This window comes from Macaca mulatta, chromosome 3 (assembly GCF_049350105.2).
Source record: "Macaca mulatta isolate MMU2019108-1 chromosome 3, T2T-MMU8v2.0, whole genome shotgun sequence".
Taxonomy (NCBI): Eukaryota; Metazoa; Chordata; class Mammalia; order Primates; family Cercopithecidae; genus Macaca; species Macaca mulatta.
In genome coordinates, this window is record NC_133408.1 from 175,372,444 (window position 1) to 175,398,260 (window position 25,817).

Sequence of the window (25,817 nt, forward strand, 5' to 3'; positions counted from 1 at the left end):
TAGAAGAATTCAGTTTCAGCTCCAACAGAGGTTCAGAATTAGTTGAATCCTTGGGCCGCAGGAGACAGGAATCTAGCTGAGGACCCTGCAATTAGAGCCATGATTCAAAATACCCAGGAGCTAGCAGAAGGGCAGCAGTACCTGGAAGTGAGATTTCACTCTGGAGAGGTTCCACTTGCTACGGATCCAAGCTTCCCACCTCCACAGCAAGCAGACAAATGCTGCCCAGAGGTCCATTCGGTCACCCACCCATGAGCAGGTTAGGGGTGAGGGCAATGCTGAGATGGGCTAAAGGTCAAGGAACCCAAGATGGCCTGTTGTGGGGAGTGATCTTCTAGAGAGGCCCAGATGCAGGTGCTGACATTTCTTGACAACCTCTTTTGGTTGGCCCTAAGTAGAAATGTTGTCCTGGATAATAGTAAATAGTACTGCCTTCCATCTATATGTCCAGGTCCTGGACTAGTCTTGGTTATTGAAAGGATTTTTGTACTTTTTCCCATCCTCAAGTTTTTGAGACAAGATGGCTCTTACTCATAGTACTCAAAATACTACAAAAAGGAAAGAGGACTTTTTGTTAAATTGTGTCTAACAAAATAGTCAGTAACAGGATATAAAGATGTCCTAGAATTGGGAAAATGAGATCAGGAAACGTTATCCTTTTAAACAAATTATTATCATCATTATTATTATTTTTATTTTTTTGAGACGGAGTCTTACTCTGTTACCCAGGCTGGAGTGCAGTGGTAAGATCTCTGCTCACTCCAACCTCCATCTCCCGGGTTAAAGTGATTCTCCTGCCTCAGCCTCCGAAGTTGCTGGGATTACAGGCACGTGCCACTGCTCCCAGCTAATTTTTTGTATTTAGTAGAGATGGGGTTTCACCATGTTGGCCAGGCTGGTCTCAAACTCCTGACTTCAAGTAATCTGCCTGCGTCAGCCTCCCAAAGTGCTGGGATTACTGGCATGAGCCACCACACCTGGCCAGGAGGAGGTTATTTTTTGACATCCCCAGATCCATTTACTCAGCTGTTTATTGAGCCGGGTACCATGCTAGTTGCTGAAGGTGATTACATGTGAATGGAAGAAGGCCTCTGCCCTCATATTCTTTAGTAAGAGGGCTAGCCATGAAACAGTCTGCCAAATAATAATAACGATTATTACAAACTGTAAACTAAAATAGTGATCACACAACTTAATGGTTTAAATGATCAGCTGTAAGAAATTCTAAGAGATTGAGTGCAAATTTGTTATAGAAATTTAGAAGACCCAGTCCAATCCAGAGACAGGAGTGCTTTTAATCTCATAAAAAACTTGCTGAATGAATCAATTCTGGAAAAAATGAAACACAACAACAACAAAAAGTTACCAGAAATGGAGTTTGTTTTCTTGGGGAAAAGGTAGCAAACGAGCTAGATTTGCGAGTGACACCATATCCTATAGACAGAGTGCCTGGACCAGCCTCTCCAAAGATTTCAGCTGGCTTAGTAATATCTCTGAGTAAAGAAACTAATATTTTCATTTGGGATTTACTCTCCCCATTAATTAATTAATTTATTTATTTTGGAGATAGATTCTTGCTCTGTTGCCTAGGCTGGAGTGCAATGGCGTGATCTTACCTCACTACAGCCTCCGCCTCCCAAGTTCAAGCGATTCTCCTGCCTGAGCCTCTTGAGGAGCTGGGAATAGAGGTGAGTGCCACCATGCCTGCCTATTTTTGTAATTTTAGTAGAGATGGGGTTTCACCACGTTGGCCAGGCTGGTCTTGAATGCCTGGCCTCAAGCAATCTGCCCACCTCGGCCTCCCAAAATGCCGGGATTATAGGCACGAACCACTGAGCCGGGCCTCTCCCCATAAAATTGAATTAATGAAAGTCAGTTCCCTCTGTGATTGAAAAGAAACTGCTAAAATTAAAATTTTAAAGCCCATTTGGTCATTATATATTTTTTCTATGTATTACTTAATTTGTTTGGCTATTTTAGTAGTTGTTCCTGTTAAGGATTTTGGCATCTATTCAGAAGGAATATTGGTATGTACTTTTCTTTTCTTGTAATGTTTTTGACTCTATCAGGTTAATAGGTCTCATAAAATTAAGTGAAAAGCATTTACACCTCTATTTTCTGAAAGAGTTTGTGTAGGATTGTTATTTTTTTTAACTTAAACATTTATTATTTACCAATTCAGCCATCAAGGCACTACATTTTCTTTGTAAAATGATTCTTCATTACAAACTCAATTTTTTTTTTTTTTTTGAGACGGAGTCTCGCTCCATCGCCCAGACTGGAGTGCAGTGGCGAAATCTCGGCTCACTGCAAGCTGCGCCTCCCGGGTTCCCGCCATTCTCCTGCCTCAGCCTCCGGAGTAGCTGGGACTACAGGCGCCCGCCACCACACCCGGCTGATTTTTTGTATTTTTAGTAGAGACGGGGTTTCACCGTGTTAGCCAGGATGGTCTTGATCTCCTGATCTCGTGATCCATGCCCGCTTCGGCCTCCCAAAGTGCTGGGATTACAGACGTGAGCCACTGCGCCCGGCCACAAGCTCAATTTTATTGACATATCCGAAGCTATTTGGTTTTTTGTTTGTTTTTTGTTTTGAGACAGGGTCTCGCTTGGTTGCCCAGGCTGAAGTACAGTGCTGCAATCTCGGCTCACTGCAACCTGTGCCTCCCAGGTTAAAGCGATCCTCCCGCCTCAGCCTCCCTAGTGGCTGGGACTACAGGTGCATGCCACCACACCCAGCTAATTTTTGTGTTTTTAGTAGAGACGGGGTTTCACCATGTTGGCCAGGCTGGTGTTATTTCAGTTTTCTATTTGGGAATTTTGTCTTTTAGGGGAGTTCATCTAAGTTGTCCGTGGACATATATTGACATAAAGTTGTTCATAATATTCTCTTGTTTTCTTTTAAATATCTATAGGATCTGAAGTGATGTATTCGTATTTTCTCCTTTTTTCTTGATCAGTTAAGCTAAAAATTTATCAGTTTTATTTTTGAAAGAACTAATGGTCAGTATTTATAACATAATAATGGAGAATGGGTAATTCAGAAGGAGCAGAAATTTATTTCTTACAGTTCTGAAGGCTGGGAAGTTCAAGATCAAGGGACCAGCATCTGCTAAAGGCCTTCCTGCTGTGCCATGACATGGCCAAAGGCATCACATGGCAAGAGAAAGCAAGAGGGCCAAACTCAATTTATAACGAATAAAATCTCTAGATAATGAGCCCACTCATGAATCCATTCATGAAAGCAGGGCGCTCATGACCTCATCATTTCTTAAAGGTCACCCTTCTCAACATTGTTGCATTAAGGGTTAAGTTGCCAACACATGAACTTTGGGGAACACATTCAAACCATAGCGGTTGGTTTCATTGACTTTTGCTTTTTCTCTTTTCCCACTTTCTATTTGATTGATTTCCATTGCTTTATTGTTTTCTTTCTCACTATATATATATTTTTTTTCCTCTTTTTTTTTTTTTTTTTAGATGGAGTCTCTCTCAGTTGTCATGCTGGAGTGCAGTAGGGTGATCTCGGCTCACTGCAATCTCCACCTCCCGGATTCAAGTGATTCTCCTGCCTCAGCCTCCTGAGTAGCTGGGATTACAGGTGTGTGCCACCACGCCCAGCTAATTTTTGTATTTTTGGTAGAGACAGGGTTTCACCATTTTGGCCAGGATGGTCTCGATCTCCTGACCTCATGATCTGCCCGCCTCAGCCTCCCAAAGTGCTGAGATTACAGGTGTGAGCCACTGTGCCTGGCTTCACTATATATTTAATTTGCTTTGCTTTTCCAAGATGCATACTTTTTATTCAGTTTAAAATATTTTCTAATTTTGCCTGTGTGTGTGTGTGTGTGTTTTTTTTTTTTTTGAAGTCTTTTGGATAGTTCTTTCTCACTAGATCTCACTCTGTCTCGTGTACCAACTTTTTTCTCCTGTAAATTCTTCATTCAACAAATAATTGTTGATCGTCTACCACAAGGTGCTAGGTACTGTTCTAGGTACTTGAGTGACATCAGTGAATAATATCCCTGCCCACATAGATCATACATGCCACTGGTGGTTACAGTTTTTTCATTTAGTCTGTCTTTGTCCCTAACCAAGGGTTCTCTCCCATTTGAAGTCTTGGCAAATGTATCTTTCTTCCTGTATCTCCACTATGACTTTCTAGTACTTACTTGCAACTATAAAATACCCTAACAACGGATACAGATCTCCTGTCTAGTGTATTTCCTGAATTTATAGTCATCTTTTTAAGAGAGATGGTATTTACTGGGAGATGTATTCTCCTCTGTCATATTTATGCCTTGTTTGGTTTGAAGTCCAAAAGATGGACTAATTTTCATAAGCATCTTTCTAGCTTTAGCTAGCTTTAGCATCACTAAGATTTCCCAACATTATCAATAAAAAAAATTGCTGAGGTTATCTCTGAGGCTGATATTATGGTGATTTAAATTTTTATCCTTTGTACTTTTACTATTTGAAAAATGAATAAAGGAAGAAAATTGATTTATTCTATCAATTTTCTAATTTTAAAAGCATTTCAGGCCGGGCGTGGTGGCTCATGCCTGTAATTCCAGCACTTTAGGAGGCCAAGGCGGACGGATCATGAGGTCAGGAGATCAAGACCATCCTGGCTAACACGGTGAAACCCCATCTCTACTAAAAATACGAAAAATTAGCCGGGCGTGGTGGCAGGCGCCTGTTTTCCTAGCTACTCGAGAGGCTGAGGCAGGAGAATGGCGTGAACCCGGGAGGCGGAGCTTACAGTGAGCCAAGATTGTGCTACTGCACTCCAGCCTGGGTGACAGAGCGAGTCTCCATCTCAAAAAATAAAATAAAATAATAAAAGCATTTCAATTAGGATTATTAATACTTGTGTGTTTATTAAATGTGCACCTAAAATTTTGAACGTAATTGACAACTTTTCCTGGTCATTTATGGAGTGATCCTAGTTTTTAAGATAATGCATTTAAAAACTCAAAAATAAAAAATGAAACAAAAATAACTTGATAATGGCTGAATGTCAATATATACAAAGAACTCCTACAACTCAACAGTAAAAAAAAAACTTATTAAAAAATGGGCAAAGGCCTGAATAGATATTTCTCCAAAGAAGATATGCAACTGGCCAGTGAGCCCGTGAAAATATGCTCACTATCATTAGTCATTTAGGAAATGCAAATCAAAACTACAAGGAGACACTACTTCATACCTATTAGGATGGCTATTATTTTCAAAAACCCAGAAAATAACAAATGTTGGCAAGAATATGGAGAAATTGGAAGTCCTGTGCATTTTGCTAGTGGGAGTATAAAATGGTGCAGCCTCTGTTGAAAACGGCATGGTGATTCCATGAAAAATTTAATGCAGAGTGACCATAAGATCCAGCAACTTCACTTCCGAGCATATGCCCAGTCACATGGAAAGCAGAGATATGAAGACATATTTGTTCACCCAATTTTATAGCAGCATTATTCACACAGCCAAAAAGTAGAAGCAACCCAAGTGTCCATCAACAGATGAATCGATAAACAAAATGTAGTCTGTACATACAATGGAATATAATGCAGCCACCCTTAAAAAGGAAGAAAGCTCTGACACATGCTACAAGATGATGAACTTTGAAGACATTATGCTAAATGAAAATATACCACCAAAAGACAAATACTGTATGATTCCAGCTATATGAGGTACCTCGAGTATTCAAATTCCTAGAGAGAAAAAAATAGAATATTAGTTGCCCAGGGCTGCAGCAAGGGAGGGATGGGAGCTAGTATTTAATGGGTATAGAATTTCACTTGGGGACAATGAAAATGTTTTGGAGACAGATGGTGAGGATGGTTGCAGGAGAGTGTGAATGTACTTAATGCCACAGAAGTGTACACTTAAAAATGGTTTAAATTGGCCGGGCACAGTGGTTCACACCTGTAATCCCAGCTTTCAGGGAGGCAGAGGTGGGAGGATGGCTTGAGCCCAGAGTTGAAGACCTGCCTGGGCAATATAGTGAGACTCTGTTCTCCACAAAAATAAAAGAAAAAAAAAAAAAAGACAAAAAGAAGGGCACGGTGGCTCACGTCTGTAATCCCAGCACTTTGGGAGGCCGAGGCGGGCGGATCACAAGGTCAGGAGTTCAAGACCAGCCTGGTCAATATAGTGAAACCCTGTCTCTACTAAAAATACTAAAATTAGCCGGGTGTGGTGGCATGCACCTGTAGTCCCAGCTACTCAGGAGGCTGAGGCAGGAGAATCACTTGAACCCGGGAGGTGGAGGTTGTAATGAGCTGAGTCAGTGCCTTTGCACTCCAGTCTGGGTGACAGAGCAAGACTCTGTCTCAAAAAAAAAAAAAAAAAAAGGTTTAAATGGTTAATTTTTAATTATGTATATTTTTACCACAATACAAAATATGAGAATGAGTACTTCAGCCTTGCTATAGGTACTATGCAGAGTTAATTTAAGAAACCAAGGAGCAAGAACATTTCAATGCTGGATAGTACCATTTTTCTTCTTAAATTAAACTTTAAAATGACTGCCTTGCTATGGAGTTGTCATGCTTATGGCTGGAGGTTGAAACCTTAAAATTATGGTAAAATTCAACTCCATCCCAGCACTTTGGGATGCCGAGGCGGGTGGATCACGAGGTCAGAAGATCGAGACCATCCTGGCTAACACGGTGAAACCCCATCTCTACTAAAAATGCAAAAAAAAAAAAAAAAAAAAAAAATTAGCCGGGCATGGTGGTGGGTGCCTGTAGTCCCAGCTACTCGGGAGGCTGAGGCAGGAGAATGGCATGAATCCGGGAGGCGCAGCTTGCAGTGAGCTGAGATCACACCACTGCACTCCAGCCTGGGTGACAGAGCGAGACTCCGTCTCAAAAAAAAAAAAAAAAATTCAACTCCAAGTTGCTGCAGCCACATCAATTTGCTATCTAATTTTGAAAGCATTTAAATTAGTCTTATTACTAATTGTGTGCTTACTAAATGTGCAATTTAAAATGTATATAGTTGTGCAATGTGGTGAACACTGCCATGGGAACTTCATTAATAGAATCACTGATGCTATACTATTATTAGTACTGAATTAATACATTTTTATCAGACATTTCATTCAATAGTTCCTTTTTTCCTTTCTTTAATCCCCATACTTTACCTTCATCATTTTTCAGTTGGATCATCCTATTACTAGTACTTTATGTTAAATTCATGTTATTTCACTGAATCTTCACAGCAATCCAAGTATTATTGGGAAGTATTATTATTTCTATTTTAATCAATGAGGAAACTTAGGCTCACAGAAGTTGCACAGCTTGCTTGATAACACACAGTAAGTCATGGGTGAAGTAGAAATTTAATTTCAGGGCAGTATGTCTCAAGAGTCTCTTCTCAACTCTACCAGCACGAGATGCCTTCCTCTGGTGATCATTATCTTCCTGAATTCTCAATCCTCCCATGATGTGGGAAGAGAAGATGCAAAATACACATCACTGAAGAACTGGCCTGAGCCAAGGGAAGAAGAGAAATGGTGCACACACAGCTTCATGTGAATCTGGAATCTTTCTTAAAAATCTTCTTTCTCTGCTGGGCGCAGTGGTTCATACCTGTAATCCTAGCACTTTGGGAGGCCGACATGGGTGGATCACCTGAGGTCAGGAGTTCGAGACCAGTCTGGCTAACATGGAAAAACCCCGTCTCTACTAAAAATACAAAAATTAGCCAGGTATGGTGGCGCATGTCTTTCATCCCAGCTACTCGGGAGGCTGAGGAAGGAGAATCGCTTGAACCCGGGAGGTGGAGGTTGCAGTGAGCTGAGATTGTGCCACTGCACTCCAGCCTGGGCGACGGGAGAGAGACTCCATCTCAAAACAAACAAATGGGCAAAACTTCTTTCTCTATTTACTTACTTTTTGCTTTTGTTTTCACTTGGGAATATTTTCTATTGTCCCTTGTTTCTGGGTTTGCATCAGGTCCTGAACAGTACAGCAGTTTATTTCAATTCATGCTTTCTTGTTCCTTGTACAAACATGGCTTCACTTTGAGTCTTTGGATAGGACGAAGCCTCTGCTCTTTCGTCACACTCAGACAGAATTCTGCTTTCCTCAGGAGCTCCCCACTCTCCTCCACGCACTACTGCCCAGGGCTGGAGCCAAGTATTCATGCTAATTCCCAGAGGACAATCCAGATTCTTTCCTTTTTTTTTTTTTTTGAGACAAACTCTCACTCTGTCGCCTAAGCTGGAGTGCAGTGGTGTGATCTCAGCTCACTGCAATCTCTGTCTCCCAGGTTCAAGCGATTCTCCTGCCTGAGCCTTCTGAGTAGCTGGGACTACAGACATGGGCCATGCCCCGAAAATTTTTGTACTTTTTGGTAGAGACGGGCTTTCATTGTGTTGGCTAGGCTAGTCTCAATCTCCTGGCCTCAGGTGATCCACCCGCCTTGGCCTCTCAAAGTGCTGGAATTACAGGCATCAGGCAGGGAGCCTGTCGCAGATTCTTTCTGATCATATAAGTTGACTTTGCAACCAGCACTTTTATAGTATTCTACTCCTACCTGATTTCCTGTTTTACATCATGCTCTATGGTGGCACATGCCCTTGTCAGGACCAAGGACCTGACATAGAAGGAAATAGGGAGTACCTTGCCTCCTTCAGCTCCACGTTGATAGTTCATGTAGCAGGAAAAGAGGGACCCAGCCTTCTTATCCTAGAGTTTTCAGGTACTTGCAAGAGAGATGTTGGCTTATGAAGAGTCTTCAAAGAGCCCAGAATATAGTCTGGCAATGGGTAGTAGACAGCAGCTTGATCTTTTGCCATCCTTATTCATTCAACAAACTTTTATTGACTACCTATTGGGTACCTCTATTCCATGTGGAGCTTCAGTCCAAAGGGACAGAGTTATGAAAAATAACAACACGTTATGGGATGGGCATTTAATCCAATCTGGGGGTAGAAATGGAGTGGGGCAAGGTGATGCTTGGGTTGAGGCTTGATGGCCAAGTAAGACTAACCAGATGAAGAAGCAGCTAAAGGTGTTCTAGAAAGAAAAGATAGCACCCACAAAGATTCTGAGTTTGCCTCATGTGCTGAAGTGTGCAGTTTATTTCAATTAACACTTTTTTTTTCTTTTTTTGAGACAGAGTCTTACTCTGTTGCCCAGGCTGGAGTGCAGTGGCATGATCTTGGCTTACTGCAGCCTCTGCCTCCCAGATTCCAGTGATTCTCATGCCTCAACCTCCCGAGTAGCTGGGATTACAGACGCACACCACCATGCCTGGCTAATTTTTGTATTTTTAGTTGAAATGGGGTTTCACCATGTTGGCCAGGCTGGTCTCGAACTCCTGACCTCAGGTGATTTGCCTGCCTCGGCCTCCCAAAGAGCTAAATCACCATGCCTGGTTTATGGTTTCTTGTTCTTTGTACAAACATAGCTTCACTTTTTTTTTTTTTTTTTTAAATATAAAAAGAGGTTGTGCAGGAAAAGTCCTCTTTTTATTTTCTATTTTTTTGAGACAGAGTCTCACTCTGTCACCCAGGCTGGAATGCAGGGGTGCAATCTGGGCTCACTATAACCTCCGCCTCCCAGGTTCAAGTAATTCTCCCACCTCAGCCTCCCTAGTAGCTGGGATTACAGGCACGCACCACCATGCCTGGTGGAGATGGAGTTTCGCCATATTGGCCAGGTTGGTCTTGAAGTCCTGACCTCAGGTGATCAGCTTGCCTTGGCCTCCCAAAGTGCCGGGATTAAAGGCTTAAACCACTGTGCCTGGCCTATGGTTTCTTGTTCTTTGTACAAACATAGCTTCGTTTTGAGCCTTCTAATAGGATGGAAGGTGAATTCGAAATAGGTGAGACTGGAGTTAAGAGGCTGTTGGGATGATCCGGCCTATGGAAGGAAGCTCTTACACAGGACCCAGTTGCTGCATCATGCTGTGGGTCCCTATTCCACCAGATACTGCCAGTATCACAAGGTCAGTGGATCTGCAACTACAGTCTATAGCTGGCCACTGACTGGACGTCAAAACATGGACCAGTTGTGTTTGGGTCCTCCACTGGGCCCATACGGAAAATTACAGAGCTTGAAACTCGTCTAAATTTCTAAGTCTTGTCCAGAGGAGTTGTTGTAGCTCCGTAAATCCCAAACCTTGAGCTTTGTCACTTTTTCACTGGTCTATTTCCCTTCTCCCTATCCCATACACTTTCATGACTATGTAAAGTCTTATCATCTGTCCATTCAAATGTGACTTACTTCATATAATTTCCCCTAATTTTCATTTCCCTGACTCCAAATAAGAATTAGCTGTCCTTATTTTAAGATCTCAAATAATTTTGTGCATAGGTTGAAACTCAATTCACCGAGGGTAATAAGGGAAGTTACCAGTAATGGATCAATTAGACTGGGGCACAACTATTTAATTGCTGAACGCTGCCATGTCTGCAGTGTACTCTAACAACTTAGTTAAGCTAATCCTGAGTATTTAATTATACCTCCATTTATACCTATTTGGCCTTAAAAATAGTTTATTTTTATTTAACAAATACTCATGTAGCACTACATGTCAGACTTATTTTAAGGACTTTACAAATAAGTTCCTTAACAACCCTATGATATAGGTACCAATATTGCCACCCTATTCAGAGAGGAAAAAGCCAAGGTACTCAGGAGGGTTTCATAGCTAATAAGTAACTGAAACACAATCTGAATTCGGGAAGCCTGGCTCTAAGTCCTGTGCACTTCATCACAATTGTATGTGGTCTCTCCCAGCAGGCAGTGGAAGCACCAAACTCTGCAAATTATTTTTCTGAATTGTAACTGCAAGCCAGAGATGTGGTAGGAGCATGGAATATAAATACAAAAAGACACAGCTGTTGCTTTCTAGGAGTATATCAGTTATTTCTTGGGCATAACAAATCACAAAATGGTGACTTGAAATAATAGCCGTTTACTTGCTCACAATTCTACAATCCGGTCTGGACTCACTTATGCATTTACAGTCAGTTGGTGGATCAACTAGTACTGAGGATCCAAGATAGCCTCACTAATGTTCAACATTTCAGCTAGGGTCTCGAATGGCTAAGGGCTGGGTAGGCCTCTCTCCTCATGGTCTTTCATCCTCAAAAGACAAGTTCGAGTTTCCTTACATGGGCAAAAGAGCAAAAAGGAAGTAACAAGGTCTCTTAAATCCTGGACTTGGAAGTGCCCAACATCGCTTCCTCTGCATTCTTCCAGTCCAAGCAAGTCAAAGGCCAACCCAGATTCAATGTGGCAAAGGATTACACAATGGCTTCAATTCAGGGACCTGTGATTCACTGAGGACCTTTTAATGACAATCTACCACAAGAAGCTAACAGTTTTAGTGAGGAGACAATTGTCATAGCACATTGGGCCATAATAAAGGTGGGAAAAAGTGCAATAGGTCTGTAGGCAAAGAAACACCTGAATTTGATGGGGGAGGGCATCAAGGATAGCATTATGAAGGCAGCATTAACACAGGCCCTGAGACTTTGAGAGCAGATCATGTTTGGAGGTTAACTTGGTGGGTGGTCACAGGTGGATAAGGAAGGGAAAGAAGGGCAATTCAGGAGGACAGAATAACAGGTGCAAAGACATCGATACATGGCAAAAGAAAGCATGTTGTACTTGGGGATAATAAATAGTTCAGAATGATTAGAGTAAAGGGCTCTCGAGGAAGAGTGTGGAAGGCTGAAGAACAAGGCTCCCCGGTTGACGCCATTCTCCTGCCTCAGCCTCCCGAGTAGCTGGGACTACAGGTGCCCACCACCACGCCTGGCTAATTTTTTGTATTTTTAGTAGAGATGGGGTTTCACTGTGTTAGCCAGGATGGTCTCGATCTCCTGACCTCATGATCTACCCGCCTCGGCCTCCCAAAGTGCTGGGATTACAGGTGTGAGCCACCGCGCCTGGCCATTTTAAAAAAAATTTTTTTGAGACAGAGTTTCACTCTTGTTGCCCAGGCTGGAGTGTAATGGCGTGATCTTGGCTCACTGCAACCTCCGCCTCCCAGGTTCAAGCAATTCTCCTGCCTCAGTCTCCCGAATAGCTGGGATTACAGGCATGCGCCACCATGCCCAGCTAATTTTGTATTTTTAGTAGAGACAGGGTTTCTCCATGTTGGTCAGGCTGGTCTCGAGCTCCTGACCTCAGGTGATCAGCCCGTCTTGGTCTCCCAAAGTGCTGGGATTACAGGCGTAAGCCACCGTGCCTGGCCATGTTTTTTGTATTTAAAAATCACTTTCAGGCTGGGTGCAGTAACTCATGCCTGTAATTCCAGTGTTTTGGGAAGGCAAGGTCAAGAGCTTGAGACCAGCCTGGCCAACATGGCAAAACCCCCACCCCCATCTCCTAAAAATACAAAAATTAGCTGGGTGTGGTGAAGTGCACCTGTAATCCCAGCTACTCAGGAGGCTGAGGCACAAGAATTGCTTGAACCCGGGAGGTGGAGGCTGCAGTGAGCCAAGATTGCGCCACTGCACTCCAGTGACAGAATGAAACTGTATCTTGAAATAAATTAATAATAAAATAAAATAAAAAATAAAAATCACCTTGGGAGTCCTTGAAAGGAAGATCAGATGGAAGTAAGAAAGACAAATGAGAAGCCTATTGCAAAATTCCAAGTTTAAGAAGATGAGACTTGAACAATGGTATAGAAAGCAGAGAAGAGGAAAAGGGTTCCAGAAATATTTGTGAGGTAAAATGAACAGGATTTGATAATTGAAGGAGCAATACAGAAAGAATCCCAGGTTTCTGATTTTGGCAACTGGGTGGATACAGGCGGCAGAGTTTTAGGGGAAAAGTGATCATTTATGTTTCAGATATGCTGGTTTTGAAACGCCTGCGTGACAATCAATATAGAAATGAACTAGACAGTTGGTTATACAAATCTGAAGCTCAGGAGAGAGGACTGGACTAGAGATATAAACACAAAATTCATCAGCAAGCAGGTGGTAGTAAGAAACCATAAGATGTCCTGGAGAAGGCATGTAGAATGAAAAGGACAGAAACTAGAGATGACCACAGGGGAAGAGCTAGATTTAGTAAGTAGAAGAGGAAGAGAAGTCCATGTAAAACACTAAAAATGAACTGGAAGGAGAGGAGGAAAACCAGTATCAGTGGTGCCCCAGTAGCCACAGGATAATATAATTTTCTTTTCTTTCTCTTTTCTTTTCTCTTTTCTTTTCTTTTCTTTTCTCCTTCCTTCCTTCCTTCCTTCCTTCCTTCCTTCCTTCCTTCCTTCCTTCCTTCCTTCCTTCCTTTCTTTCTTCCTTCCTTCCTTTCTTCCTTTCTTCCTTTCTTCCTTTCTTCCTTTCTTTCTTTCTTTCTTTTTTGAGACAGAGTTTTTACTCTATTACCCAGGCTGGAGTGCAATGGCGCGATCTCAGCTCACTGCAACCTCTGCCTCTGGGGTTCAAGCAATTCTCCTGCCTTAGTCTCCCAAGTAGCTGGGATTACAGGAGTCTGTCACCACGCCCAGATAACTTTGTATTTTTAGTAGAGACAAGGTTTCACCATGTTGGCTAGGTTGGTCGCGAACTCTTGACCTCAGGTGATCCTCCCACCTTGGCCTCCCACAGTGCTAGGATTACAGGCGTGAGCCACTGTGCCCGGCCTATAACTATCATAATTCAGAAAAGTGCCCATGGAATTTGATGACTGATCACTGGTAAACATACCAAGAGCAATTTTAGAAGGGTTTATGATGGCAATTTCCCAGGTGCTACGAATTGAAGAATCCTGTGAGAGAATACTTGTAAAGTGTAATGATGAGTGAAGAGGACTTGCTGGAAGTTAAAGAGTTACTTTATAGAAAGCAAAGTTATCTACGGAGAGGGAAATGTGTGGGCTTAAAAAGTGCGTGTGGAGAGGGAAAGGCTGGTAACAGTTGTGCTGAGAGAGAAATCTTTGAATGCCACTTCCTGTCAAGTTCCTGCACAGTATTCTTCTCAGTTTCATGATAAACTTCTTGAAATATTCCTTTGCCTTTACTTTCTCTCTTCCCCACTTCACTCCTTAAAACCACTTTAATTGTAGTTTGGCATTTGTCTCTATATAACAATGACTTCTGGAAAAAAATCACCAGTGACTTTTGCGTTTCAAACTTAATGTACATTGTGTCACTTGATATTATTTGTCCAAAATAATAAATATTCTGTTCTGGATATTCTTTTTTGTTTGTTTGTTTGAAATGGAGTCTCACTCACTCTGTTGCCTAGGCTGGAGTGCAGTGGTATGATCTCAGCTCACTGCAACCTCCACCTCCGAGGTTCAAGGGATTCTCCTGCCTCAGCCTACCGAACAGCTGGGGGTTACAGGTGCGTGCGGCCACGCCTGGCTAATTTTTATATTTTTAGTAGAGACGGGGTTTCACCATGCTGCCCAGGCTGGTCTCAAACACCTGACCTTAAGTGATCCGCCCACCTTGGCCTCCCAAAGTGCTGGTATTACAGGCATGAGCCATCGCACCCAGCCAGTTCTGGATATTGTTAACATACTCTGTGCTTTTGTCTAAATTATTTGATTCTAATTTCCAACAGTGAAATGGGAATGATGGAGAGTTGATACAATGAGATTGTAAGGCACATAGAACATCGCTGACATAGCTATAATCAGATCATTTTCCCAATAGAATGGTTTGCAGGGATTAAATGAAATAATGGCTGTAAAATTCTTAATACATAGCTGTAAATAGCAATGATTATATTTTAGTTTGAAAATCAGTAAACTAAAATTTAACAACTGAGGAAAGAGAGTTCAGCTACTTTGGTTGCTCAGGTAGAAAAATACTTGGTGATTATGAAACGATATGTCTGGAATTTGTTTCAAAATAATCGGGGGCGGGGGGTGGGGAGGATAAGGTGCTGGGGTGGTAAGGGTGGGTTGGGGCTGCCGTGGTGGGAAATTGGCCACGTTATTGATGCTGCCTGTTCACTATGCTAATTTTGTATCCATTTGAAAATTTTATAGTTAAAAATTATGATTTGTTTCGCTCTACGCAACTATGTTGACACAACATACTTGGTAAATTGAAATGTCACGGAAACTTAGTTTTTAACTGGTCAATGACTTTTTGAGGTGTAGACACTTCACACCTTACTCCACTCCCCACTGTAAGGAAGATTTAACTTGAAACGGAGCTAATGATTTGAATTTACGGCTTTTATAATCTCATAAGTGGGCGTCATTTTAATAACTACTCTCAGAATATCTTTTTCTATTCCACTTTACTTTTTCCTCTCCACTTAACCAATTCATCATTAGAAAGAAACTACAAGTCCCAGGATGCACTACACGATGAACGTCCGATCGAGGACCTCGTGTCTCTGAAGTGGTTGCCCTCGCCTTATTTGAATGGGAATAATCCCAATGAAAATTGATACTTGTGACCCAGAGCAGATTCTGGAGCCTTCTGTACACCTGGGACGGCCCAGCGTGGAGGGGACAGCCTGGTGCCTTTTTGTTCAGGCTTCACTCAGGGCAGCCTCACCCCTTCCTGGGGCCTCCATGCGGCAGAAGGGCTCTGTTAGTGCGCCTCTAAGATGGCGACGCCTTTGGCGGTAAATTCGGGTAAGTGTGGCCAGACAGAAAGGAGATGATTGAGCTGAGCGATGACCAGGTCTTCAGGGAGAGACGAGACCGTGGGGTTTCTCGGAGTCTAGGACCCAACTTATGTGCGGTGCCTCCTTTTCCCTAATTCTGGGCCTAGAGTCTCACCCCTCCCCAGTTTGAATGGCGCGCGTCGGTGCTGCGGCTCTAGCCCTTGAGTTGGCGTTTGAGAGTCGAGGTAGTGAGGCTTGGGCCGCTGGACCCAGGTGTTTAATCTCTCACAGCCCAGGGCTAAGCCTGGCCCCCTTACCCCCAAGTTCCACTGTGCGTCTGTGGTCCAGATTTCGCCGGAATAGCGACAGGTCTTCAGCAGTGAAGCCAAAGGACCCGAGATATTTTCCAGCCACGAGCAGAGGCTGAAAGTAGGCGCCGGTGTTCTTAGAGGGTGGGAGATCTTGCAGGCGGCGAATACTCCCGATGATGAAGTCGGCCATCTGAAAGGTGGTCAGGAAGAGGGTGGCGGGGCTTCAGCGGACGTCTCCTAACTCTGCGGGTGTGGTTAGGCCCTGGATGTTCTTGTACCTTTGGAGCTGTAGATTTTCGGGGTGGAATTGAATCTAGAAGGTAGTAAAGGAATTCTGGAAGATTTGGGGTGGATCCTCTTTTGGTGATTCTCAGTTCGGGCGGTACCGCCCTCCAGTGGTGTCTGAATGAGTGAGTGCATTTTGATTGTCATATTTCCTGGGGTACGCTGCTGTCGCATAGTAGGCGGAGCAAGGATGCAGAAAGTCCTTCATGGGCAGAGCAGTCCGGGGAAAGAATTTGGCGCTTAGAATGTTAATGCCTCGGTTGAGATGCTCAGAACTTCGCGGGCAAGATTAAGAGTACATTTGTGTGGTAAATGCTTGTAAGAATCTCACTTAAAAGGACTCTTTCCTGGGTGCATTTTCTGTTTCTTTACAGTCACTTTTTAAAGTATTGGTTCTATTTTCCACAGGACTGATATTCTCGAAAAGTTGTCTAAATCTGCTTTGTAAATCAAATCATTTCAGAAACGCTGTGATAAATTATAATGAAAGCTATGCTTACTGAGCACATACTATATCCCAGCTTTACGCTTATTATTGTGCTTATCTCATTCAGTTGCCCTTTGGAGTAGTTGCTGTTAAATACACTATTTTACAGATTTGGAAATAGAGACTTCAAATAGTTACGTAATGTCCCCAGAGTTAAACATCTAATGATTCTAAGCCAGTCTTAGGTGCTTAAACTACTTAGTGCTACTACTTAAGCACAACCTAATTCATTTTATGATATTAGACATATATTAGAAGGTTAGTAATGAAGTTACATGCTTAATATTGCTGTCCTTCCTTCCCAATTAGATATGCTTAAAAGCAAGGGTTGCGTGTTATACGTGTGGTTATATATAATTTCTCTATTTTATTTTATTTTTTAATTTTTTGTTTTTGAGATGGGGTCTTGCTCTGCCTCCCAGGCTGGAGTGCAGTGATGCGAACCCGGCTCGCTGCAACCTCTGCCTCCCAGGTTCAAGCAATTCTCCTGCCTCAGCCTCCCGAGTAGCTGGAATTACAGGCACGCGCCACCACGCTGGGCTAATTTTTGTATTTTTAGTAGACGCAGGGTTTCTCCATGTTGTCTAGGCTGATCTCGAACTGCTGTCCTCACGCTATCCTTCTGCCTCTGCCTCCCAAAGTGGTAGGTTTACAGGTGTGAGCCAGCGCGCAGGGTATATACATTTATTTTCCTTTCTTTTTTTTCTCTTTTTGAGATGGAGTCTCACCCTGTCACCCAGGCTGGAGTGCAGTAGCATGATCTCGGCTCACTGCAGCCTCAGCCTCCCGGGTTCGAGCAATTCTCCTGCCTCAGCCTTCGAAGTAACTGGGATTACAGGCGCCTGCCACCATGCTTGGCTAGCCTGGCTTATTATTATTATTATTATTTTGAGACGGAGTCTCGCTCTGTCGCCCAGGCTGGAGTGCAGTGGCGCGATCGCCACACACTGCAAGCCCCGCCTCCCGGGTTCAAGGAATGTCCTGCCTCAGCCTCCGGAGTGGTTGGGACTACAGGCGCCCACCACCGCGCCGGGCTAATTTTTTTTTGTATTTTTAGTAGAGACGGGGTCTTACCGTGTTAGCGGTAAAACCAAGAGTTTTAAAAGCCAAGAGTCAGGAGGTGGTTTTTTTAAAAAACTAAACGTGGTAGGGAAGGAACTCTTTTTCCATCAAGTAATGAATGTCGGGTTGAGTGGGTAAAGGAAATGTGTCATATACATGCAATATACATAATGTATATGCATATACATAACGTATACATGCATATACATAATATCTTTATGCAGCCTTAAAAAGGAAGGAAATCCTGTCACATAAAACAATGTGGATGAATCTTGAGGACATACTAAGTGAAATAAGCCAGTCACAAGACACAAATACTGCATGATTCCACTTATATGAGGTATCTGAAGTAGTCAAACTCATAGAAACAGAAAGTAGAATGGTGGTTGCCAGGAGCTGGGAAAGGGGAAAATGGGGAGTTGTTTAGGGGGCATAGAGTTTCTATTTTGCAAGATGAAAAAAGCTTTGAAGATCTGTTGCACAATGTGAATATGCTTAACACTGCTGAACTGTACACTTAAAATTTGTGGAGATTGCATTCTGTGTTATGTGCTTCCTTTAAATTAGTTTTAAAAAATCAAACATCTTAGAGTTGTAAGGAAAAAATATAGAGATTGTAGAGTTCTAAGACTTATGGTTGGTCGGGTGTGGTGGCTCATGCCTGTAATCCCAGCACTTTGGGAGGCTGAAGTAGGCAGATCACTGAGGTCAGGAGTTCGAGACCAGCCTGGCCAACATGGTGAAACCCTGTCTCTACAAAAATACAAAAATTAGCCTGGCATGATGGCAGGTGTCTGTAATCCTAGCTACTTGGGAGACTGAGGCAGGAGAATCGCTTGAACCTGGGAGGCAGAGGTTGCAGTGAGCCAAGATCATGCCATTGTGCTCCAGCCTGGGCAACAGAGCGAGACTCTGTCTAAAAAAAAAAAAAAGACCTATGCTTGTATTTCAGCTGTATAACAACTGGTCTTGTGACCTGTATCAACCTGGCTGAGTACACTCACATACTTGTGAATAAGCAACTATTAACACTGCTTGGCAGTCCTTCTGTGATAGTCTGGTCACCTCGTCCATTCACAGCAGTGACTACTTCAGACCTTTCCACACTCTTCAAATCTTCAACCTGCGACTAACTAAACCCTCAGACTTCTAGTCACAGAAAAAATAGGAACCAACCTGCATAAACTCCCTTTATTCACTCTCAAACCTATAAACCTAGGTGTGTCTGCATCCTTTTGAATCAGTTTTCCTCTATCTTCCTATCTAATGTAAATCCCACCCATCGTGTTCTTCTTCTGTTACCCTTTTTTGTCTTATATATTCACTTCTCTGTCTTGCTCTTTCCTTTCTCTCCACTAATAATCTCATGCCTCACTCCACTTACTGTCCTCTTCCTAGTAAAACCTGTCAAAAGATTTGTTAGTATTCACTGACTCCATCTCCTTCCTTCCTCCCTCCCTTCCTCCCTGCCTCCCTCTCTCTGCCTAGGCTGGAGTTCAGTGGTGCAGTCTCAGCTCACTGCAGCCTCCACCTCCCAAGTTTAAACCATTCTCCTGCCTCAGCCTCCCTAGTAGCTGGATTATAGGCCTGAGCTGCTGTGCCCAGCCCACTGACTCCCTCTTCATACCTACTATTCCTTCACCCATTCTGGTCTCTTCCATCCTTGTAAACAGCTCTCAATAGGGTTAACTTCTGTTTCTTGTAGTTCAGAAAGTCCGTTTTTAAAAAATTATTTATTTATTTATTTTTTATTTTGAGATGGGCTCATTCTGTTGCCCAGACTGTAGTGCAGTGGCATGATCTCAGCTCACTGCAACCTCTGCCTCCCAGATTCAAGAGATTCTCCTGCCTCAGCCTCCCTAAGCAGCTAGGATTACAGGCGCCCGCCACCACACCTGGCTAATTTTTGTATTTTTAGTAGAGATGGGGTTTCACTATGTTGGCCAGGCTGGCCTCGAACTCCTGACCTCCAATGATTCACCCACCTCGGCCTCCCAAAGTGCTGGAATTATAGGCATGAGCAAAAAGTCCTCATATTTTAAATCTTCATTTGACTTGATCTTTTAGAGTAAAAACCAAAATCTTTTGAGACGGAGTCTGGCTCTATCACCAGGCTGGAGTGCAGTGGCGTGATCTTGGCTCACTGAAACCTCTGCCTCCTGGGTTCAAGCGATTCTCTTGCCTTAGCCTCCTGAGTAGCTGGGACTACAGGCGTGCGCCACGACGCCCAGCTAATTTTTGTATTTTTAGTAGAGATAGGGTTTCACCATGTTGGCCAGGATGGTCTTGATACCCTGACCTCGTGATCTGCCTGCCTCGGTGTCCCAAAGCGCTGGGATTACAGGCCTGAGCCACCACGCCCAGCCATCAAAATTCTTTAACGTGGGCAGGTGAGCCCTATGTGATGATCTTGCCAAACCCGTTTTCTGTACTGCAGCTCTCTTGGCCTTTTGAGTTCTTTGACATGTCGCATTCCCTCTTGCCATAGAAACCCACATGTCCTCTTCCGGGAATGCATGTCTTCACCTCCCACCTGTCAGTTAACTACCACTTTTGTTCTTCAGATTTCAGCCTAGTTATCACTTCCTCATGGATAATTCTCTCCTCCTGACTCTCTGGCTAAGTCAGATTCCCCTATAATGTGATCTCTTGCCCTGGCTACCTCTCCTTCATATCCTTCATATCCTGACCACAGTCGGATTTTACTTTTTTTTTTTTTTTAAGATGGAGTCTTACTCTGTTGCCCAGGCTGGAGTGCAGTGGTGTGATCTCGGCTCACTGCAACCTCCGCTTCCCGGGTTCAAGCGATTCTCCTGCCTCAGCCTCCCGAGTAGCTGGGACTACAGGCGCATGCCATCACGCCTGGCTAATTTTTTGTATTTTTGGTAGAGATGGGGTTTCACTGTGTTAGCCAGGATGGTCTTGATCTCCTGACCTCGTGATCTGCCTGCCTTGGCCTCTCAAAGTGGTGGGATTACAGGCGTGAGCCACCGCGCCTGACCAGATTTTACATTTATGTATGATTATGATTAATGTTTTTCCTTACTACAGTGTAATCTTACCAGTACTTTACACATGGTGAGTGAGTGAGTAAATGTGATTTGCTGGAGGTATCCCTAAACATTAAGGAAAAGAAATGTATTTCTCAACTGACTAAACTACATGTTAAAAGTACATATTTAGTAATTTTGAAAAATTTATAGTGTCCCTTCATTTGTAATCAGTAAAAAGGTATTTGCTGTAATCCCAGCACTTTAGGAGGCTGAGGAGGGAGGATCACTTGAAGCTAGGACTTCAAGATGAGCCTGGGCAACATAGTAACACCCCAGTTCTACAAAAAATACAAAAATTAGCCAGGTCTAGTGGTGCGCAACTGTAATCCTAGCTACTAGAGAAGCTGAGGCAGGAGGTTGCTTGAGCTCAGGAGTTTGAGGCTGTAGTGAACTGTGATTGCCTCACTGAACACCAGCCTGGGTGACAGCAAGACCCTGTCACAAAAAACAAACAAAAAAAAAGGTATTTACTAAAATTGGTCAAACTCAAGGCAGATTGAAGATAACTCTCTGTTGTAGCTACCTTTGGTGTTTTTTGTTTTTGTTTTTGTTTTTTGTTTTTCTTTTTTGAGACGAAGTTTCACTCTCTTGCCCACACTGGACTGCAGTGGCTCAATCATGGCATACTACAGCCTCTACCTCTGAGACTCAGGTGATCCTCCCATGAGTAGCTGAGACTATAGAACAAGCCACTATGCCCAGCTTTTTTTTTTTTTTGAGATGGAGTCTTACCCTGTCACCCAGACTGGAGTGCAATGACACGATCTCAGGTCGCTGTTACCTCTGCCTCCTGGGTTGAAGCGATTCTCCTGCCTCAGCCTCCCAAGTAGCTGGGATTACAGGTGTGCACCACCACGCCCAGCTAATTTTTTTTTGTATCTTTAGTAGAGATGGGGTTTCACCATGTTGGCCGTGCTGGACTTGAACTCCTGAGCTTGTGATCTGCCTGCCTTGGCCTCCCAAAGTGCTGGGATTACAAGCGTGAGCCCCCACGCCCGGCCTGTTTTTTTTTAAGTAGAGACAGGGTTTTGCCATGTGGCCCAGGCTGGTCTTGAACTCCTGCACTTAAGCTCCTTGAACCTTGGGAGGCCTACCTCAGCCTCCCAAAGTGCTAGGATTACAGGTGTGAGCCACCTTGCCTGGCCCTTTGGTGCTATGTTGATATTAATGACGAACTAAGTAGGCCGGTGTACTTGTTTTTTTATTGTTGAGTTTGTTTGTTTGTTTGTTTGTTTTTTGAGATGGAGTCTCACTCTGTCTTCCAGGCTTGAGTGCAGTGGGTGTGCTCTCGGCTCACTGCAACCTCTGCCTCCTGGGTTCAAGCGATTCTCCCACCTTAGCCTCCTGAGTAGCTGGGATTACAGGCGCACGCCACCATGCCTGGCTAATTTTTTTTTTTGTATTTTTTGTAGAGACAGGGCTTCAACATGTTGGCCAGGCTGGACTCGATCTCCTGACCTCAAGTGATCTGCCTCCCTTGGCCTCCCACAGTACTGGGATCACAGGTGTGAGCCACCGTACCTGGCCTATTGTAGAGTTTTGACCTTTAATTGGATGCCTACCATTATTGGGGGAAAAATTGGATTTTTCCCTACCATTCACTGAGCTTACTACACTAAATATGTATAGTACAAGGAAATTTATTAGTTTTTCAGAGGTCCTATTGTGTATTAATTAATATTTAAAATGAAGGAGAGAAAATTAACTTTTGTCAGCACTTCATCAGATTTCTGAAATGTCTTTGGTAAGGTATATTTCAGATTTGCGCAGGAGTCATCATTAATACCTTCCCTTTATACCTTGTGCCATTTGATAACCTATTCTGAGTCCTTTCTGTTACTAACAGACCTTTTCTTCCTCCTGTACTGTCCTCATCCTAGTTTAGGTTCTATTTTCTTTTATATATATATATATATATAATTTTTTTTTTTTTTGAGTTGGAGTTTCACTCCCGTTGCCCAGGCTAGCGTGCAATAGCACGATCTTGGCTCACTGCAACTTCCACTTCCTGGGTTCAAGCGATTCTCCTGCCTCAGCCTCCCGAGTAGCTGGGATTACAGGTGCCTGCCACCACGCCCGGCTTATTTTGCATTTTTAGTAGAGATAGGATTTCTCTATGTTGATCAGGCTGGTCTTGAACTCCCGACCTTAGGTGATCCACCTGCCTTGACCTCCGGGTTCCATTTTCTTATAAGTGGCTTACTTACCTATTATCCTTGTTTCCTGACACTGCCTGTTCTTGTCTATCAGCCACACTAGAACACCATTGTCCTACGATGCCAGTTTCATTTTGTCATCTACTACTGGAAACTTTGCCATTTACTAATAGGAAAAATTCCATCATGGGCCTGGAATCCAAGGCTGAAACCTACTCTATCCTTTGCAGTTAGAGAGAGGGCCAAGAAAATCATCCTGAGGAAAGTCAGCTAGTCACCAGGATCTAGGTCCTCATTTTGGCAGGCACAGAAATCTGATTTTTTTCAGAGTATTTAGAGTTGATTAGGTCCCATTCATTGATTATTCGCTAATCAAATTCAGAAAAGACAGATACGTAAGCCAGTGTGCCAGTTATTGCTCTTATTATTTTATTATTTATTTATTTATTTGTTTGTTTGTTTTTTGAGAAAGAGTCTTGCTGTGTTGCCAAGGCTGGATTGCAGTGGTGTAATCTCAGCTCACTGCAACTTCTGCCTCCCAGATTCAAGCGATTCTTGTGCCTCAAACTTCCTTGTAGCTGGATTATACAGGTGTGCACCATTGCGCCTGGCTAATTTTTGTATTTCTCTAGAGACAGAGTTTCACCATTTTGGCCAGACTGGTCTCGAACTCCTAGCCTTGGCCTCCTGAAGTGCTGGGGTTACAGGGATGAGCCACCACCCCTGTCCGCCAGTTATTGCTCTTTAATGGGAAGTATGTCTGCATAGGTATTCACGTTGCTTTGTCAACACCTTCTTCATACTAGAAATTTGTATGTCGAGCTATATTTTTAATCAGAAGATTGGCAAGTGTGGGACCAAAGCAGGAGAAGCAAAGCAGGGAATTGGATGATCTCTCTATGTAAGGAAGATCTAGATATGCAGATTCCCATTTTTCCACATCCCCACATCAAAGACCTGACGCTTCACTTCCTGCCCTAATCTTCGGAATAGGTTCTCTCTTTCATATACTCTCATAGCACTCTGTACTTCATCATATCTTTTATTATACTGATATCTTTGGAGTTCTTTGTTTTTTTGTTTTGTTTTGTTTCTTGAGACAGAGTCTTGCTGTGTTGCTCAGGCTGGAGTGCAGTGGCACGATCTCAGCTCACTGCAACTTCTGTCTCCCGGGTTCAAGCGATTTCTCTTGCCTCAGCCTCCTGAGTAGCTGGGACTAGAGGTGTGCACCACCACACCCAGCTAATTTTTGTGTTTTTAGTAGAGACGAGGTTTCACCATATTGGCCAAGCTGGTCTCAAACTCCTGACCTCGTGATCTGCACACTTGAGCTTCCCAAAGTGCTGAAATTACAGGTATGAGCCACTGCACCTGGCCTGGAATTCTTTGTTTAATGTCTGTCAGTCTTATCAATTTATTAATTCCATGAGGCTTGGGATTCTGTCTGTCTTGCTCAGTCTATATCTATAAGGTCCCTCAGTAAATATTTGATAGTGAATGAAAGTATGAATAGATGATCCAGCTCCACTGGTTTAGTCCATCCTCTCCCTGTATATCTCCCCTTTACAATTTTTTTTTTCAGCCTGGGTGTGGTGGCTCATGCCTTTCATCCCAGCACTTGGGAGGGCCAAGGTGGGCAGATTGCTTGAGTCCAGGAGTGTGAGATGAGCCTGGACAACATGGTGAAACCGCGTCTCTACCCAAAAAAAGGAGAAAAAAAAAAACAAAAATTAGGCGGTTGTGGTTGCACACCTGTAGTCCCAGCTATTCAGGAGGCTGAAGTGGGAGGATCTCTTCAGCCCAGGAGGTCGAGGCTACAGTGAGCTGAGATGGCGCCACTGTACTCTAGCCTGGGCGACAAAGTGAGACCGTGTCTCAAAAAAAATTTTTTTTTTCATTACATTGCATCATCTGACATCATTGTTCATTGGTTTATGATGTATTTAATTACATTACAGTTATCTTTCATGTTATTCTTATATCCTGGTAACTTTATTTGGATTTGGGTTTTCTCAGCAGTTTAACCTGTTTACAATCTTTAATGTTTAGGCTATAGTTAGTTTTAAGTTTCATCTGTTGAGTAATTGATTGGTTTTGACCAGTTTTTCCTTCAGAGTCTAAACACAGGGTTACCTTATCTGCTTATTTCCAAACAGGAAACTTTAGCTTTAGGGTCATATTTTTTAAATGGTGAGTCTAAAATCAGTTTACTAGAGGCTGGGCGCCATGGCTCACGCCTGTAATCCCAGCACTTTGGGAGGCCGAGGCGGGCAGATTACTTGATGTCAGGAGTTCAAGACCAACCTGGCCAAATGGTGAAGCTTCATCTCTAATAAAAATACAAAAATTAGATGGGAGTGGTGGCGCGCCTGTAACCCCAGCTACTCAGGAAGCTGAGGCAGGAGAATCACTTGAACCCAGGGGGTGAAAGTTGTAGTCAGCGGAGATTGTGCCAGTGCACTCCAGCCTGGGTGACAGAGTGAGTGAGACTGTATCTTAAAAACAATAAAGATAAAATCAATTTAGTGGACCCCTCACCAAAAATTGGATAGAACACAAAATATCAGAACACAATATACATACATTAAATGTAATAAATGAATTTACTTTAGTTTTTTATTGTTGTTATTGAGACAGAATCTTGCTCTGTTGCCCAGGATGGAGTGCAGTGGCACCATCTAGGCTCACTGCAACCTCTGTCTCCTAGGTTCAAGCAATTCTGGTGCTTAGCCTCATGAGTACCTGAGATTACAGGTGTGTGCCACCACTCCTAGCTAATATTTTTGTATTTTTGGTAGAGACCGGTTTTTACCATGTTGGCCAGATTGGTCTCGAACCCCTAGCCTCAAGTGATCTCCCCGCCTCGGCCTTCTAAAGTGCTGGGATTATAGGTGAGAGCCAGCCTGAGTTTTAGTATTTTATA

General features: G+C 43.2%; 2 protein-coding genes across 3 annotated transcripts in view; both read left to right on the top strand.

Moving 5' to 3' along the window:
* The window catches only part of LOC144339977 (uncharacterized), a 359,243-nt gene that overhangs the window by 222,613 nt on the left and 110,813 nt on the right, over positions 1-25,817 (top strand). The gene's annotated exons all lie outside the window — the stretch shown is intronic.
* NUP205 (nucleoporin 205) overlaps positions 15,524-25,817 on the top strand; it is a 93,185-nt gene continuing 82,891 nt past the window's right edge. For both annotated transcript variants that reach the window (XM_028846334.2, XM_015134978.3), the window contains exon 1: positions 15,524-15,568. Coding sequence is in view for 1 of the 2 variants with exons in the window: in XM_015134978.3 (XP_014990464.2) it covers positions 15,541-15,568 (28 nt within the window). In the remaining variant the exon portion in view is untranslated. The remainder of the gene's footprint in view (positions 15,569-25,817) is intronic.